Source organism: Schistocerca americana, chromosome 2 (assembly GCF_021461395.2).
Source record: "Schistocerca americana isolate TAMUIC-IGC-003095 chromosome 2, iqSchAmer2.1, whole genome shotgun sequence".
Classification (NCBI taxonomy): Eukaryota; Metazoa; Arthropoda; class Insecta; order Orthoptera; family Acrididae; genus Schistocerca; species Schistocerca americana.
Window position 1 is genome coordinate 289,258,636 of NC_060120.1, and position 15,945 is coordinate 289,274,580.

A 15,945-nucleotide genomic window follows, 5' to 3' on the forward strand; every position below is an offset into this window, starting at 1 on the left:
ATATTTTTTAACTTCACTACATCTGTTAATAAAGGAATAAAAACTTGACTATGATCCAATATTCCAGGCACTTACCATTTTATCGCGGAGTGGTATCTGTGACAAAAGTTTCCTGTCATCAGCAGGATCAAGCAGTTCTCCATTAATGAATAGGTCCAACTTGACATTAGTTCCACTTGCTTTTATCCGCCGCAAAATCTGCCTTCGTAAGGATGCTAAGGTATCATTACTATGTGTGAAAATGTCAATATCATCCACTGGCCGACCCGGATTTGAAAACCGTACAAGTAACGACAAGTGCTTTCCTCTGCATGCCCTGGAAAAATTTAAACCTGAAATAAGTGTGCATTTAAGGAGAATAATTAATAATTTGACCAACTTGTAAGTACCACTTCAACTACAACCACTTCTGATGCCATGAGGGAAAGCATCACTTCCAAATCACCAATGATGGTCTTTGACAGACAACACAGAATATACAGGTGTAATTTGCAAAGCAATGAATCCCTCAAATCAAATAGTTTTGTGGATAATTTTAGCTTCCAAACTCACCAATTCTTCCTTGAAACTGGAAGAAAATTAAGAAAGACTCACACGCTGTACAAAGAGCTGGAAAGTAAAATATGTAGGTAGCATGACAGTCTGAACTATGAACCCAAAAGTTAGAGAGACACTGAAATTCAGGTAATGTTTGCATGGAAAAATATAAACTGACAGCAAATTGCTTGGGAAGATCACTGAGTATTTTAAAGGAAGAAACAAGAGTATTATCAAACTAGCAGTAATGAAACTTATTAAACAATGTTTAAATGTTAAGAAACCAGCTTCACATACAATTCTTTAAAATAAATTAAATGACAGTAAATTCATTTAAACCCACAAAAATATAATCTGCACTTTTTAAAATACCATGTGTGTCTTCTTTTGGGCAGCTGATTAGGATAATCAATGCTGCTGAATAGCTTGATAGTGACACTGAACAGTGATTCCTTCAGTGTTGCATATTAGACTACTTTTAGGATTCCGTACATCAATCGGTAAAAATGGAATCCCTGCAGGATCCTCTGTCATTCTGTATGCCCGACTGTTAAAGACTCCCTTTTCTCAGTGATGAGTGTAGGAATCAGGTTGAAATTTAAGTCACATAAAAAGGTCTACAGTTCCTTGGCAGTGTGAAAAAGTTGCAGAGCACGCTCTACAACATGACAATCATGACCTCGGCATCTGTTTCACCACACATGCCGTCTGGATTCTTCCCCCAGCCATCAGTTCCTCAGAACTCTGCAGGTGGGAAATTGTGCTACAAGTAGTGCTAGAGTAGATGAGGTTCCCAAAGCTGAAATACATTTATTAACAATTTATGACATTAGTTATAAATTGTGAGATTAAAAATATGAGAGAGAAAATTCAAGATTTGGCAGTTATTTCCAGAAAAACACTAACCAACATCCAAGAAATCACAGTAAAAAGTAAAACACCAAATTGATTCCTACTTCGTTACCAGTGCTATGCCTTCAGATTTAGTTTCACTGGTTCAGTGCCTTAGAATAAACCGAGCACATCAAAGTGAGAGAATCTGTATACAAAATTAAATGAATAAAATCTAACTGAATACTATCACTAGATAGATAAAAAAAATCTACTCAGTGGCAGCAAGAGAACACACATAAAAAGATTAAAGAGAAGTGCAAGCTTCTGGAACCAGTGGCTCTTCCTCCTGGCAGAAGGGCTGAAGGGTTAGGAGGAAGGATGAAAGAATGGTGAGATTTAGGTAATGGGAAGAGATCAGGAAAGTAACCCAGTGTCAGGGAAGATGTACCAGATGGGATGAGAAGGAAAGACTGGTTGTTGGGGACTCCACCAAATGAGATACGAAAACCTGAGAGCTTTAAGTTGTAAGACAGGATAATAAGCAAGACAGAGATTACTGACAAGACATCATGCACAAGTTAATAAGATCAGAAAATGAAGTATATTCTATGTGGTAGAGGTGGGTGCAGAGAAAAAAAGAGACAGTTAAAAAAATAAAAGATACAGACAGCTAAAAGGGAATGAAGAAAGGAATAGTTACTGAGAAGAAGTGCTGAGACCGAGAAACTAAAGAAAATAATTAATGTAAATTAAAGTCAGGCGGGTGGCGAGAACCTAGGACATGTTGTTGTGCCAGTTCCCACCTGTGGAGTTCTGAGAAACTCATGTCTGGGGGAAGAATCTACGTGGCAGGTGTGGTAAAATGTCTTGACTGTCATTTTGTAGAGCATGTGCTGTAACAAGATGCTGTGTGTTGCCAGATACACCCTCTGCCTATGACCACTCATCCTAATTGATGACGTGGTGGTAGTCATGCTGATGTAAAATGCGGAATAGTTTTTACTTATAAGCTGGTAAATGACATGTCATTTCATTTGGGGCTCTCCCTTTTATAGCATGTTCTGCCAGTTACAAGGCTGGTATAGGTGGTTTACATCCTTTGAGCCAGTGTAAAACTAAGTGTAGCTACATAATGTGTTTGTTTGTGTACATAGCTTAATAATGCATGTTATACGAAGCAATCTCATGTGAATACCACAAGGCAGTGGACTCACCAGCACTGCATCTAGCTACACTTGGTCCACAATATAATGTTCCTATAACACCTTCATCTGAAGATGAGCCTGCAGTGGCTCAAAAACATGTTCATGGTTGAATAAATTGTAAAAAAGTGACTGGCTGTATATTTATTACCAGATAAACGCCAACACATTTCTCCCAGTCCACACCCGTACTTTGTAACAACTACATGGCAAAGGTAAGGTGGAAAGTTACGGAATTTTGGCATTTTCCCCTTGAAACACTCATTAATGGAATACACAATAAAGACGCTAACACCAGTACCACACACACCAAACAGTAAACTTTAGATACTTAAGCAGTATAAAACAGATGAAAAAGATTGAACGGTATTTACCTGTGAAGGGGAAGAATCTTCCTTTCCACAGAGAAGTCGCCATCACATTCTCCTATGTATTCCTGGAGCACCTTCATCACACGACACATTTTTACTGCTTCTCCCCTCAATCGCATGACCATCGCTTCATCTAGCATTTCGTCTTTTTTCACCTCATCTACACTAAATTCACTGAATCTGTTTCCCACGTTCTGTAGAACATTTTCATTATTACTACAGCCAACATCATCCCTTAATAAAATAGAAACTGTATCATAATGAGCTTTAAGCCGATCGAGGCACTCTGAAATATATGTTTCATGGAAATCTACAAGTGAACCTTGTAATCGTGGCCCCAAGTTCGTGTTCACTTCTTTCAGTAGTTCAATAGCTCTATTTGCTATCTCATCTGCACTATTCGTCACAACCTAGAAATTACAATCATTATGAAACACCAACAAATCAGTTCACTAATGAGTCATTAACTTTTTCTAAACTTTGAGAAATACATTTCATAAGCACATAGTGAAGTCAAACAATATTCTTGTTATTTCTTACCCGCCACAAATACTCAATTCCTATTAAGTCTACATCATCCATTAAGAAAGCTCTCCTCTTGGTTTTCAATTTCCCCTCTTTGGAGTTCACAGCCTTAAAAAATCGCTCAAAACATCTGAAAGTTAGTTAATGAATAATTATAGTTGCCTCAGATATCACAGATTTCCTTTGTCTGATATTATCTACAAATAAATATTAGAGTTACTTACTTCATGCCACTTTCTGTTAACAGTGATGGATCCAGCTGCAATATGTTATGTTCAAAGAACTCTTTATTGATTGCAGGATCAAGATCAGGCTCTTCTCCCATGAGTTTTGAAAACCACTTGAAACATGCTTCCCTGTCAGACGGAAAGACAGCTTCCTCCGCAAGGCACTTCCATATCTGTTTCGCCTGGTCTGCACACAGCCACAACTGGCCATCCTATAAATAAATTCCACAACACTATCTACGTAGGCACAGGCCACTAAAAATAATTGAAATTATCTTCAGTTCTCACCTTTTGTGGCAAGAAACACACACGGACTGCTTACTCAAGGTGTATACGGGATGGGACGGGGCGGGGCGATTCCAGATTTTTCTTAGATTTTCCAGTTGAAAATACACTTTTTCCCATGTGAAAATATGCATTTTCCATGTTAAGTGACAGTATACTTTGCCTTTGAACTATAAAACTTATCAATCCTTTTAATGGTAAAAGTTTTATACACCGGCGTAGAACTTCCCAGCACATTAGGAAACAAAACTCAGCAAATAAAACAATGCATTTGGAAAGATATTTAACGTGCACAAAAATGTACACTGCATAGCCACCAAACACAACATGTTAGTTTCCGAAGCATGGAAATTGAGATAGTAATCCACATTTGTCAAGCGATCAGACCTCACGTCACATGATCTCACCAACCAATGACAGCAGATATTCAGAACATAGGACATGTGATGTAATCAGCCAACAGCAACATCACTTAAGTAGTGCAATTGCACAAATAGGAAAAAATGTTTTTAAATTAATACACACAGAGTATAGCTGCAAGAGAAACTATATTTCATAAATAATATTGGTGTTTTTTGCTTGTGTTATCCTTTAAGATATATAAGAATCAAAAATGTGGCAGTAAAATTTTAAATAATGACACAAATGTCTGATCTTCTAGGCCTCAAATTTTTCTAAGTGGCTAGTCCTCAAACTGTTCAGTTTTTAATGAGCGTCAAATGCTTTGTGATTTAAGAAATGCATCACACATTCACACACGAAACTTAATTCATCATGTGTAAGAGGAAATTTACTTTTAAAGTAATACTTCTCACACCCACTCACAATATTTTCCCCTAAACTGTTAAAGATTCGCTTGAGCATTTGCCAAAGAGCACCAGAAAACTGACATTACTGCTCATGCACAACTACAATGACATGAGAAGCCTGTGCTTAATGTCTGCTCTGCTCATATGCCTTTCGTTGCATTTCTATTTTGACAATGTGCAGCACTGCAGTGTGTTGATCTGCGGGGACATTCAGAGTTATTGTACTTGCGGCAATTGTTTTTTCATGTCCTATCCAGATAAATAATGTAAAATAAGAAAGCAGTCCTTGGCATAATACTCATTTCAAAACTAGACCTCATAGTACCCTAATATTTTGTTATGAGGTGATTTTTAACACAGATTTTTCTTATTACTATTTCAAACTGTATAAAAATTAACAAGGTTATTTGTGAACCCAAGAAACTGTATAATTGGCAGCTTATGTTCTACTCAAGGAGAAAATATAAAACCTTGGTGGGGAGTTACAATGATAAAAACTGAGTGTGCTGCCAGTCTGTAATTTGCTGAAGAACGGCATTCTGTAAATTTAAGATGTAAAGAACAGAAATTAAGAAATAACTTCAAGCCTAGAGGCAGTACCAGACAAGTGTTGAAACCTGTCTTGCAATCAAAAAGTATCGAGTTTCATGGTAAGCAAACACACAACATTTTGCTAAAGCTGTCAATATATTTGAAGCAAAACATTTTATTCAATACTATTGACTAAATTTGCTTGCTTATTCATCTTGAAGTGAAGATTTACATACGTTCGTACATATATAGCATTAAGAGATCTTACATTATTTCATGAAAAAAAACAGGACATCAGAGAATACTCCAAAAGCATCATAATTTTGTAAACACACAATTCAGCTTGAACAGCACATTCGTATGTCCAAATTCACAATGAAGTAGGTCCCAGGTTTTCAGGATGACTATTTTCTTGGCGAACAAGTACTGTATTATCTCGTACCCGTTTCTTTATTATGGCAAAATCCCAAACATGTAAGAAGATGAAAACGTGCACTTGAAGTTCAGCGAGCAGTTGAAAACTAGCCAACAGTGAGGAATGCAACACTTCGTTTCAAACCAACTGACTACCTCTGCAGAAAAAATCAATGAAAGCCAAATTTCTTTAGCAAACTAACAAAAACAACTTTACTTTTCTACAAGGCGATTACTGCTTGACTGCTAATAATGTGGAAATAAAATAAAAGCAGAAAAATGAAACTTATAGCACATTTCAGTCTTCCATAATTATATAACTGTATCTTAATTCACTTGATAGCTCCCACCCACAGAAATCCGTTTTGTTTTCATTTGATTTGAAAATTGTAAACGTAAATAGCAAACTCACGAAACGTATGTGAAGACTACCAACCACCATTACAACTCAGATTGCTCTGTGCACGCGCATATCTGGCAGCTTGTGCGCGCAAGAAAAATTTTTCCCGTTGGCGTCTGGTTGCTTGCTGGTACTGCTTATACAGCTAATAGCCACACTTCAAGTACCCAAAAGCAGGAGAAGGTTCTGCTCATATGCGACTCAACTGCGCACGCACGTGAGCCTGCTGGCAACTGCTCACACAATCCTAATTTAATAGTTGTGACCTCATGTTCATCGAAAGCAGTTTCTTGTTACAAAGTATTGTATAGTCTTCGCGCTAAAGCTTTTGACAGATTTTGCTATTGGCAGACGTTTGTGTGTGCACTATGTTTTGTTGTTGTAAATGGTACAATTTCTTTGCATCTGAAGTTTTATTATGGTGTTTCTTCTCTTGTTTCTGTTTTATTGTTGCAGTATTCTTCTGCAATATTGGGCTAAAGTAAAGTTCCTTGTAAGAGTATTAGTTCTCATCAATCAAAATTGCAAAACAATTTTAATGATGACTATTTCCAATGGGTTGTATTCATTTTCGAATGTTCCCTGCATCTCTAATATTTGACTGGAACAAAATTCCATTGGCGTAGGAACAAATTTTTTCAATGTTCCACTGGAATTACATCACAGTCAAATATTAGTGATGCAGGCACTGGTTTGAAAATAAATGCTCATATTCAAAACTACACGTATCATTACTCTGCAATCCACAGATAAGTGTCTGGCAGAGGGTTTATCTAATCACTTGCAAGCTATTTTTCTATCGTACCACTCTCCAACAACGCATAGGAAAAATGAACACTTAAATCGTTCTGTGCAATCTGGTTTCTCTCATTTTGTTGTAATGGTCACTTATCACTACATAGGTGGATGCTAACAAAATATTTTCATATTCTCAGGTGAAAGTTGGTGATTGAAATTTTATGACAAGATGCTGCCACAATGAAAAACCCCTTCCTTTTAGTGATTGCCACCCCAATTCACATATCATACCCATTACACACACTCCCTAATTTCGTGATAATGCAAACAATCTGCCCTCCTTTACATTCCTCACTGCCCTCTACTAATCCTACCTGATATGGATCCCACACTGCATGGCAGTACTCCACAAAAGGGTTGACAAGCATAGTTTAAATAGTATCTCTGGTAGCCCTGTTGCATTTTCTACGTGTTCTGACAATAAATCACAGTCTTTAGTTTGCTTTCCCCCCACAACATTATCTGTGTGACTTATTTCTAGATTATACCATTATAATACAAACATACATGCCAACATCCAAAGAAGAAGATGCAGTCATTGACGAAATATACGAATAAATAAATAATGTGATGAGAAATGTTAAGGGAGATGAAAACCCGACTGCCATGGGGGACTGGAATGCGACTGTGGGTGAAGAACCGGAGGAAGGAATTGTTGGCAAATATGGACCCGGAAGAAGAAATTAAAGAGGAGATCGACTTATCGAGTTCTGTTCGAGGAACCAATTAGTTGTTTCAAACACACTTTTCCAACACCACAAAAGAAGAAGATACACATGGAAGGCCCCTGGAGACCTGAGGAGACAACAGATTGATTACATTCTAGTGAAAGCACATTTTAGGACCCAGATAAAAGATTGCAGGAGCTATCCATCTGCAGACATAGGCAGTGATCATAACCTGGTCCTGATGAAAAGTTCACCGAGATTCAAATGTTTGAAGAAGCCAGTAAAACTTAAATGGGAACTAGAAAAACTGAAAACTGAGGGACTGGCAAAGTGCTATGCTCACGAAACAGACAACCTAGTTAAGAATTTTCAACATGGTAGAGTAAATGAAGACTGGGATCAAATTAAATCTGGTATATACAAAGCAGCTAAAAAGATAGTTGGAAGAACTAAACCCAAAAACAAGAGGAAATGGATTACAGCAGATATTATTGAGCGTATAGAAAACAGAAGATTATACAAAAACGCAACTGATGAACAAGGAAAAGCTGAATACAGAAGACTAAGGAATTTAGTCAATAGAGAAGCTATGAAATCAAAAGAAAATTTTCTTGAGGAAATGTGCAGGGATGTGGAAGAAAATACGCAAAACAGAAGAACTGATTTAGCCTACAGAACAACAAATAAATTTTTTAACAAACGTAAAACAACACTCTCAGGCACAATAGAAAATACAGAGGGGAAAAAGCTGTTTGGTGAAGAGATTGAATGAATACATAGAGGAGTTGTTTGCCAGAACAACTCTTTCAGAGGAGATAATAGGACGAGAAGAGCAAGCAGACGAAGATGACAAGGGAGGTGACATTCTGTAAGAATAATTTGACAGAGCTCTAAAAGAACTACGGGACAACCAAACAACGGGTATTGATGACATCCCTGCAGAGCTAATAAAGAATGCTGGTGACAGCATGAAAATGATGCTGCTTAAACTTATTAGGTCAATCTATAACACAGGAGAGATACTGACAGACTTCCAGAAATGTATCATTGTTCCTATACCAAAGAAGGCAGCAGCCACAAAATGCTAACAGACCGAACTCTAAGCCTAATATCACATGCATCAAAAATTCTCATAAAAATAGTTCTGAAGAGAATTGAAGAGAAAGTAGAGTATATGCTGAGTGAAGATCAGTTTGGTTTCAGGAGGGTAATGGGAACAAGAGAAGCGATTGTGGCACTGAGACTCATTATCGAAAAGCAATTACAGAAAAAGAAACCTACTTATATTGCCTTTGTAGACATGGAAAAGACATTTGATAGCGTTATCTGGCAAGAGATGTTCAGAGTGCTGAGGAAAAGTGGAATGAAGTACAAAGACATCCATGTGATACTCAGTTTCTATAAGAACGAGGTGGCAGTGATTAGCAACTGTCACCATGAACAAGAAGCAAATATTAGAAAAGGGGTAAGGCAAGGCTATGCTCTCCTCTTATATTCAATGCTTACATCCAGGAAGCCATAGACCAAGTTCGAGAAACTACTGAGGTGGGGATCAAAATTAATGGGCATAAGATAGACATGCTACGTTATGCAGATGATATTGCTATAGTCACAGAGACAAAAGAAGATCGAGGAAATCCTCAGAACAATGGAAAAAATTCCACGCAATCAGTACGGAATGAGAATAAACAAGAAAGAGACTAAAGTGATGGTATGCAGTACAGGAGCAGAATATGAACCTCTGAGAATGAAAATTGGAAGAGAGGAGCTGGAAGTGGTAGAGGAATTTACTTACCTGGGAAGCAAAATCACAAGAGATGGTAAAAGCCGGAAAGAAATTGCGGCCAGAATACAGAAGGCCAAAATTGCATTTAATCGGAGAATGAACTTAACTCACCAGCAACAACATCAGTCTGAAAATAAGGAAACGTATCATGAAAGGTTTCGTTTGGAGTGTGGCCCTATATGGATGTGAAACTTGGACAATTGGAAGAGAAGAGAGAAGACGGCTAGAGGCCCTGGAGATGTGGTGCTATAGAAGGATGATGAAGATCAGCTGGAGAGACAAAGTAACAAATGAAGAGGTGCTTAGAAGAGTACAGGAAACCAGATCTCTGTGGAGGCACATCCAAACAAGAGGAGACAAACTTGTAGGGCACATCCTATGACACAAGATCACTGCAACAATAGCAGAAGGAGCTATTGAGGGAAGAAATCAGCAGGGGCGACCAAGGATATCATACACACAGCAGATCATGAATTACATTGGATGTAACACATACGTGGAAATGAAGAAGGCAGACAGAAGAGAGGAATGGCGCTCTGCTGCAAACCAACCCCAGGGTTGAACACTAAAAGAAGAAAAGAAGACCAGGTATACTTTTCATTCCAATTGATCCATAGTGGGGAGATATTCTGGGATTTGGAACATAGCAGAAAACAGGAACACACAGTAAACATTTACAAAAAATGAATTTATGCTAATGTACCTTCCACAGATCCCAAATAAAATTGCCCTTGCTGGTGTGGCATAGGTATTATTTTTAGATAAAAAATAATGTGTGCGCGTGCGCACACACACACACACACACACACACACACACACACACACACACACACACACACACACACACTGATTTGATATATAAAAGTACGCATACTGAAATGACAAATCTGGACTTTCATTTACTTTATTGATAGTTCACAATACAATACTACATAAAGATGTACACACGTACCTTTAACAAAAACCGAAGGAAATTTAATCGCTCTTGCACCTGCTGATTGTGGTTATACCTCCCGTCTGGATAATAATTATTTGGATCAATATCTGGGTTCTCTGTGGAAGTAGAAAATGACAAAAGGTAAAGAATTGAGAATGCTATCTAAAAAATCAAGTATAACTTCTGATTTAAGATTCATGTATCAATTGTCTTCTTACCCTTAACAGTATTCCTTATCTTCTCCATGTATGTCGTTAAGCTGTTTGTAACCAAAATTACCAGACTATGTTGACTTTGTAGTCTCTCTATAACTTCTTGCCTGTTGAAACAAAATATGTACATTCAGAAAGTAGGAGCCAGAAGAGAATGGACTTAACTAAAATCTTAAGTCAGTTGTACATAACAGACATGCTTGTTTACGGTGGGGGAAAGGTGGGTGTATGGGGGATGGGGGATGGGGGAGGGGGAGGGGGAGGGGGAGGGGGAGGGGGGAGGGGGGGGGAGGACGACGACGACAATTAGCAACTCATGCTTCAAGAAGAAGCAAGTAAACATTTAATACAGAAATAATTATTTTGCATGTGATACATTAGCTATACAATTCACCACCGCCAGATGCTTTATGAAAGGGAAGAGCTTAGCTGCACTTATGAATGAAGGTATACATTGGTGGTCTATAATGAAAGAAGGTAGCGCTCGCATGTTGGTAAAGTATGCCCACCCCCTACACTGCCAACAAAGTGCAGTTAAGAACAGTGGTGATACCCTTATGCAAGCGATGCGTACACTGAAAGAAAAGGAGACCCATGTGCACTGAAGCACCAAATAAATGGTATAGGCATGAGTATTCATATACAGAGATATGTAAACAGGCAGAATATGGTGCTGCAGTCACCAACACCTGTGTGTTCTAGTCGGCACATAAGCGATGGGACACAGCATCTTCGACATAGTGATGAAGTGGCGATTTTCCTGTATGACCATTTCAAAAGTGTACTGTGAGTATCAGGAACCTAGTAAAACATCAAATCTCCAACAACGCTGTTGCTGGAAAGATCCTGCAAGAATGGAACCAATGAAGACTGAAGAGAATCGCTCAAAATGACAGAAGTGCAAACCTTCCACAAATAAATGAAGATTTCAATGCTGGGCCATTAACAAGTGTCAGTGTGCAAACTATTCAAGGGATCATCATCAATATGGGCTTTTGAAGCTAAAGGCCCACTCATGTACCGATGATGACTGCACAACAAAACCTGTAGCCTGTGCCCACCACCACCACCACCACCACCACCACCACCACCGACAATGGGCTGTTGATGACTGGAAACATGTTGCTTGGTCAGATGAGCCCCATTTCAAATTGTATCAAGCAGATGAACATGTATGGGTATGGAGATAATCTCATGAATCTACGGACCCTGCATGTCAGCAGGGGACTGTACAAGCTGGTGGAGGCTACGTAATAGTGTGGGGCGTGTGCGGTTGGAGTGATATGGGACCCCTAATATGTCTAGATACGACTGACAGGTGACACGTACGAGCATCCTGTCTGATCACCTGCATCCGTTCACGTCCGTTGTGCATTCTGACGGATTTTGGCAATTCCAGCATGACAATGTGACACCCCAAACATCCAGTATTGCTACAGAGTGGCTCCAGGAACATCCTTCTGAGTTTAAACACTTCCGCTGGGCACCAAACTCCCCAAACATGAATATTATTGAGCACATCTGGGATGCCTCGCAACGTGCAGATCAGACGAGGTCTACACCCTTATGTACTGTTACAGATTTCTGGGCAGCCCTGCAAGATTCACGGTGTCAGTTCCCTCCAGCGCTACTTCAGACATTAGTTGAGTCCTTGCCATGTCGTGTTGTGGCACTTCTGCATGTTAGTGAGGGGCCCTACATGATATCATGCTGGGGTATCATGTTTCTTTGGCCCTTCAGTGTATATGTCCCACTGTTACGTGAATGAAAACTATACAGGGACTTGCTGGTCTATCACAGACAGCAATTTGTTCACCTTGATGTGTGGTCTTCAATTCGAAGACTGGTTCGAGGCAGTTCTTAATGCTAGTCCACCCTGTAAAAGCCTAATCAGCTCTTCATAACTATTGCAAGCCTCATCTACCTGAACTTGTTTGGTGTATCTGAGCCTTTGTCTCCCTCTATTACAACCCCCTCCCCATCCCCCACTTCCCTCCCTTATCAAACGGAAAATTCCCTGATGTTTCAGGAAGTGTCCTATCAACTGAGTTGTTCTTTTACTGAAGTGCCATGACTCTTTTCCCCTTATCCAACTGTTGTTGTTGTGGTCTTCAGTCCTGAGACTGGTTTGAAGCAGCTCTCCATGCTACTCTATCCTGTGCAAGCTTCTCCATCTCCCAGTACCTACTGCAACCTACATCCTTCTGAATCTGCTTAGTGTATTCATCTCTTGGTCTCCCTCTACGATTTTTACCCTCCACGCTGCCCTCCAATGCTAAATTTGTGATCCCTCGATGCCTCAAAACATGTCCTACCAACCGATCCCTTCTTCTAGTCAAGTTGTGCCACAAACTTCTCTTCTCCCCAATCCTATTCAATACCTCCTCATTAGTTACGTGATCTACCCACCTTATCTTCAGCACTCTTCTGTAGCACCACATTTCGAAAGCTTCTATTCTCTTCTTGTCCAAACTAGTTATCGTCCATGTTTCACTTCCATACATGGCTACACTCCATACAAATACTTTCAGAAACGACTTCCTGACACTTAAATCTATACTCGATGTTAACAAATTTCTCTTCTTGGGAAACGCTTTCCTTGCCATTGCCAGTCTACATTTTATATCCTCTCTACTTCGACCATCGTCAGTTATTTTGCTCCCCAAATAGCAAAACTCCTTTACTACTTTAAGTGTCTCATTTCCTAATCTAATTCCCTCAGCATCACCCGATTTAATTTGACTACATTCCATTATCCTCGTTTTGCTTTTGTTGATGTTCATCTTATATCCTCCCTTCAAGACACTGTCCATTCCGTTCAACTGCTCTTCGAAGTCCTTTGCTGTCTCTGACAGAATTACAATGTCATCGGCGAACCTCAAAGTTTTTACTTCTTCTCCATGGATTTTAATACCTACTCCGAATTTTTCTTTTGTTTCCTTTACTGCTTGCTCAATATACAGATTGAATAACATCGGGGAGAGGCTACAACCCTGTCTCACTCCTTTCCCAACCACTGCTTCCCTTTCATGCCCCTCGACTCTTATAACTGCCATCTGGTTTCTGTACAAATTGTAAATAGCCTTTCGCCCCCTGTATTTTACCCCTGCCACCTTCAGAATTTGAAAGAGAGCATTTCAGTTAACATTGTCAAAAGCTTTCTCTAAGTCTACAAATGCTAGAAACGTAGGTTTGCCTTTCCTTAATCTTTCTTCTAAGGTAAGTTGTAAGGTTAGTATTGCCTCACGTGTTCCAACATTTCTAGGGAATCCTAACTGATCTTCCCCGAGGTCCGCTTCTACCAGTTTTTCCATTCGCCTGTAAAGAATTCGCGTTAGTATTTTTTGCAGCTGTGACTTATTAAACTGATAGTTTGGTAATTTTCACATCTGCCAACACCTGCTTTCTTTGGGATTGGAATTATTATATTCTTCTTGAAGTCTAAGAGTAATTCGCCTGTCTCATGCATCGTGCTCACCAGATGGTAGAGTTTTGTAATGACTGGCTCTCCCGAGGTCATCAGTAGTTCTAATGGAATGTTGTCTACTCCCGGGGCCTTGTTTCGACTCAGGTCTTTCAGTGATCTGTCAAACTCTTCACGTAGTATCTTATCTTCCATTTCGTCTTCATCTACATCCTCTTCAATTTCCATAATATTGTCCTGAAGTACATCGCCCTTGTATAAACCCTCTATATACTCCTTCCACCTTTCTGCCTTCCCTTCTTTGCTTAGAACTGGGTTGCCATCTGAGCTCTTGATATTCATAAAAGTGGTTCTCTTCTCTCCAAAGGTGTCTTTAATTTTCCTGTAGGCAGTATCTATCTTACCCCTAGTCAGACAAGCCTCTACATCCTTACATTTGTCCTCTAGCCATGCCTGCTTAGCCATTTTGCACTTCCTGTCGATATCATTTTTGAGACGTTTGTATTCCTTTTTGCATACTTCATTTACTGCATTTTTATATTTTCTCCTTTCATCAATTAAATTCAGTATTTCTTCTGTTACCCAAGGATTTCTATTAGCCCTCATCTTTTTACCTACTTTATCATCTGCTGCCTTCACTACTTCATCCCTCAGAGCTACCCATTCTTCTTCTACTGTATTTCTTTCCCCCATTCCTGTCAATTGTTCCCTTATGCTCTCCCTGAAACTCTCTACAACCTCTGGTTCTTTCAGTTTATCCAGGTCCCATCTCCTTAAATTCCCACCTTTTTGCAGTTTCTTCCGTTTCAATCTGCAGTTCATAACCAATAGATTGTGGTCAGAATCCACATCTGCCCCAGGAAATGTCTTACAACTTAAAACCTGGTTCCTAAATCTCTGTATTACCATTATATAATCTATCTGATACCTTTTAGTATCTCCAGGATTCTTCCAGGTATACAACCTCCTTTTATGATTCTTGAACCAATCCAACTGATTATCTCCTAATTAGTTATTCAGCTTGCTCATCTAACCTTCTGTAACATTAAATTTCAAAAGCTTCATTTTGCTTCTAGTTTATCACTCTTGTTTCACTTCTAAATGAGGTTACACTCTAAACAAACAAATTCGGAGAAGTCTTCCTACTTCAATAGGAAACATAATGAAAATGAATGCTCCAAAACTAGCTGCAATAAGGTAACACATTTTTAATATTTTACATGACATGACTGCATCAGCCTACTGCAATTATCAAGCGACGTCTACCTGGAAGTGATGACCATACTGCATCTATAGTAAATTTTTTTTCTATCATCTTTTGGTAAGTACAATACTTTTTGTTGTTACGAAATGTAAAAATATACGTTTTTGTCAAATATTTGACAGTTCAAGTTTGAAAGTTCTTTACTACGTCCTATCCAAAGGCCTCACCTTCAGCCCCACTCCCAGATTCAACCAAACAGCCCTTGTCAAAGATTTACTGTCCTACACCCGTACTCTCTGCTGGAAATATCACTTTGCCATGAAGAAAAATGGGCTTGTGTCTGTGTATGTGCGGATGGATGTGTGTGTGTGCGCGTGAGTATATACCTGTCCTTTTTCCCCCTAAGGTAAGTCTTTCCGCTCCCGGGATTGGAATGACTCTTTACCCTCTCCCTTAAAACCCACATCCTTTCGTCTTTCCCTCTCCTTCCCTCTTTCTGATGAGGCAACAGTTAGTTGCGAAAGCTTGAATTTCATGTGTGTGTGTGTGTGTGTGTGTGTGTGTGTGTGTGTGTGTGTGTGTGTGTGTGTGTCTCTATCGACCTGCCAGCACTTTCGTTCGGTAAGTCACATCATCTGTGTTTTTAGATATATTTTTCCCACGTGGAATGTTTCCCTCTATTATATTCATATCCTTACTACGATATTATATGTTTCAGAGCCTCCTACAATAGCATCATAGTGAAGAACTGTCAAAATATCTGACAAATGTTTCAAAACAA

At 39.1% G+C, this 15,945-nt stretch overlaps 1 protein-coding gene across 1 annotated transcript in view; it reads right to left on the reverse strand.

Annotated features, from left to right (window-relative positions):
• The window catches only part of LOC124594839 (probable ubiquitin carboxyl-terminal hydrolase FAF-X), a 300,957-nt gene that overhangs the window by 190,326 nt on the left and 94,686 nt on the right, over nt 1-15,945 (reverse strand). Inside the window, exons 12-17 of the mRNA XM_047133291.1 lie at nt 10,543-10,643; nt 10,340-10,440; nt 3,694-3,908; nt 3,485-3,599; nt 2,948-3,354; nt 76-316 (exon numbers count right to left, since the gene is read on the reverse strand). Coding sequence (XP_046989247.1) covers nt 76-316; nt 2,948-3,354; nt 3,485-3,599; nt 3,694-3,908; nt 10,340-10,440; nt 10,543-10,643 — 1,180 coding nt within the window. The remainder of the gene's footprint in view (nt 1-75; nt 317-2,947; nt 3,355-3,484; nt 3,600-3,693; nt 3,909-10,339; nt 10,441-10,542; nt 10,644-15,945) is intronic.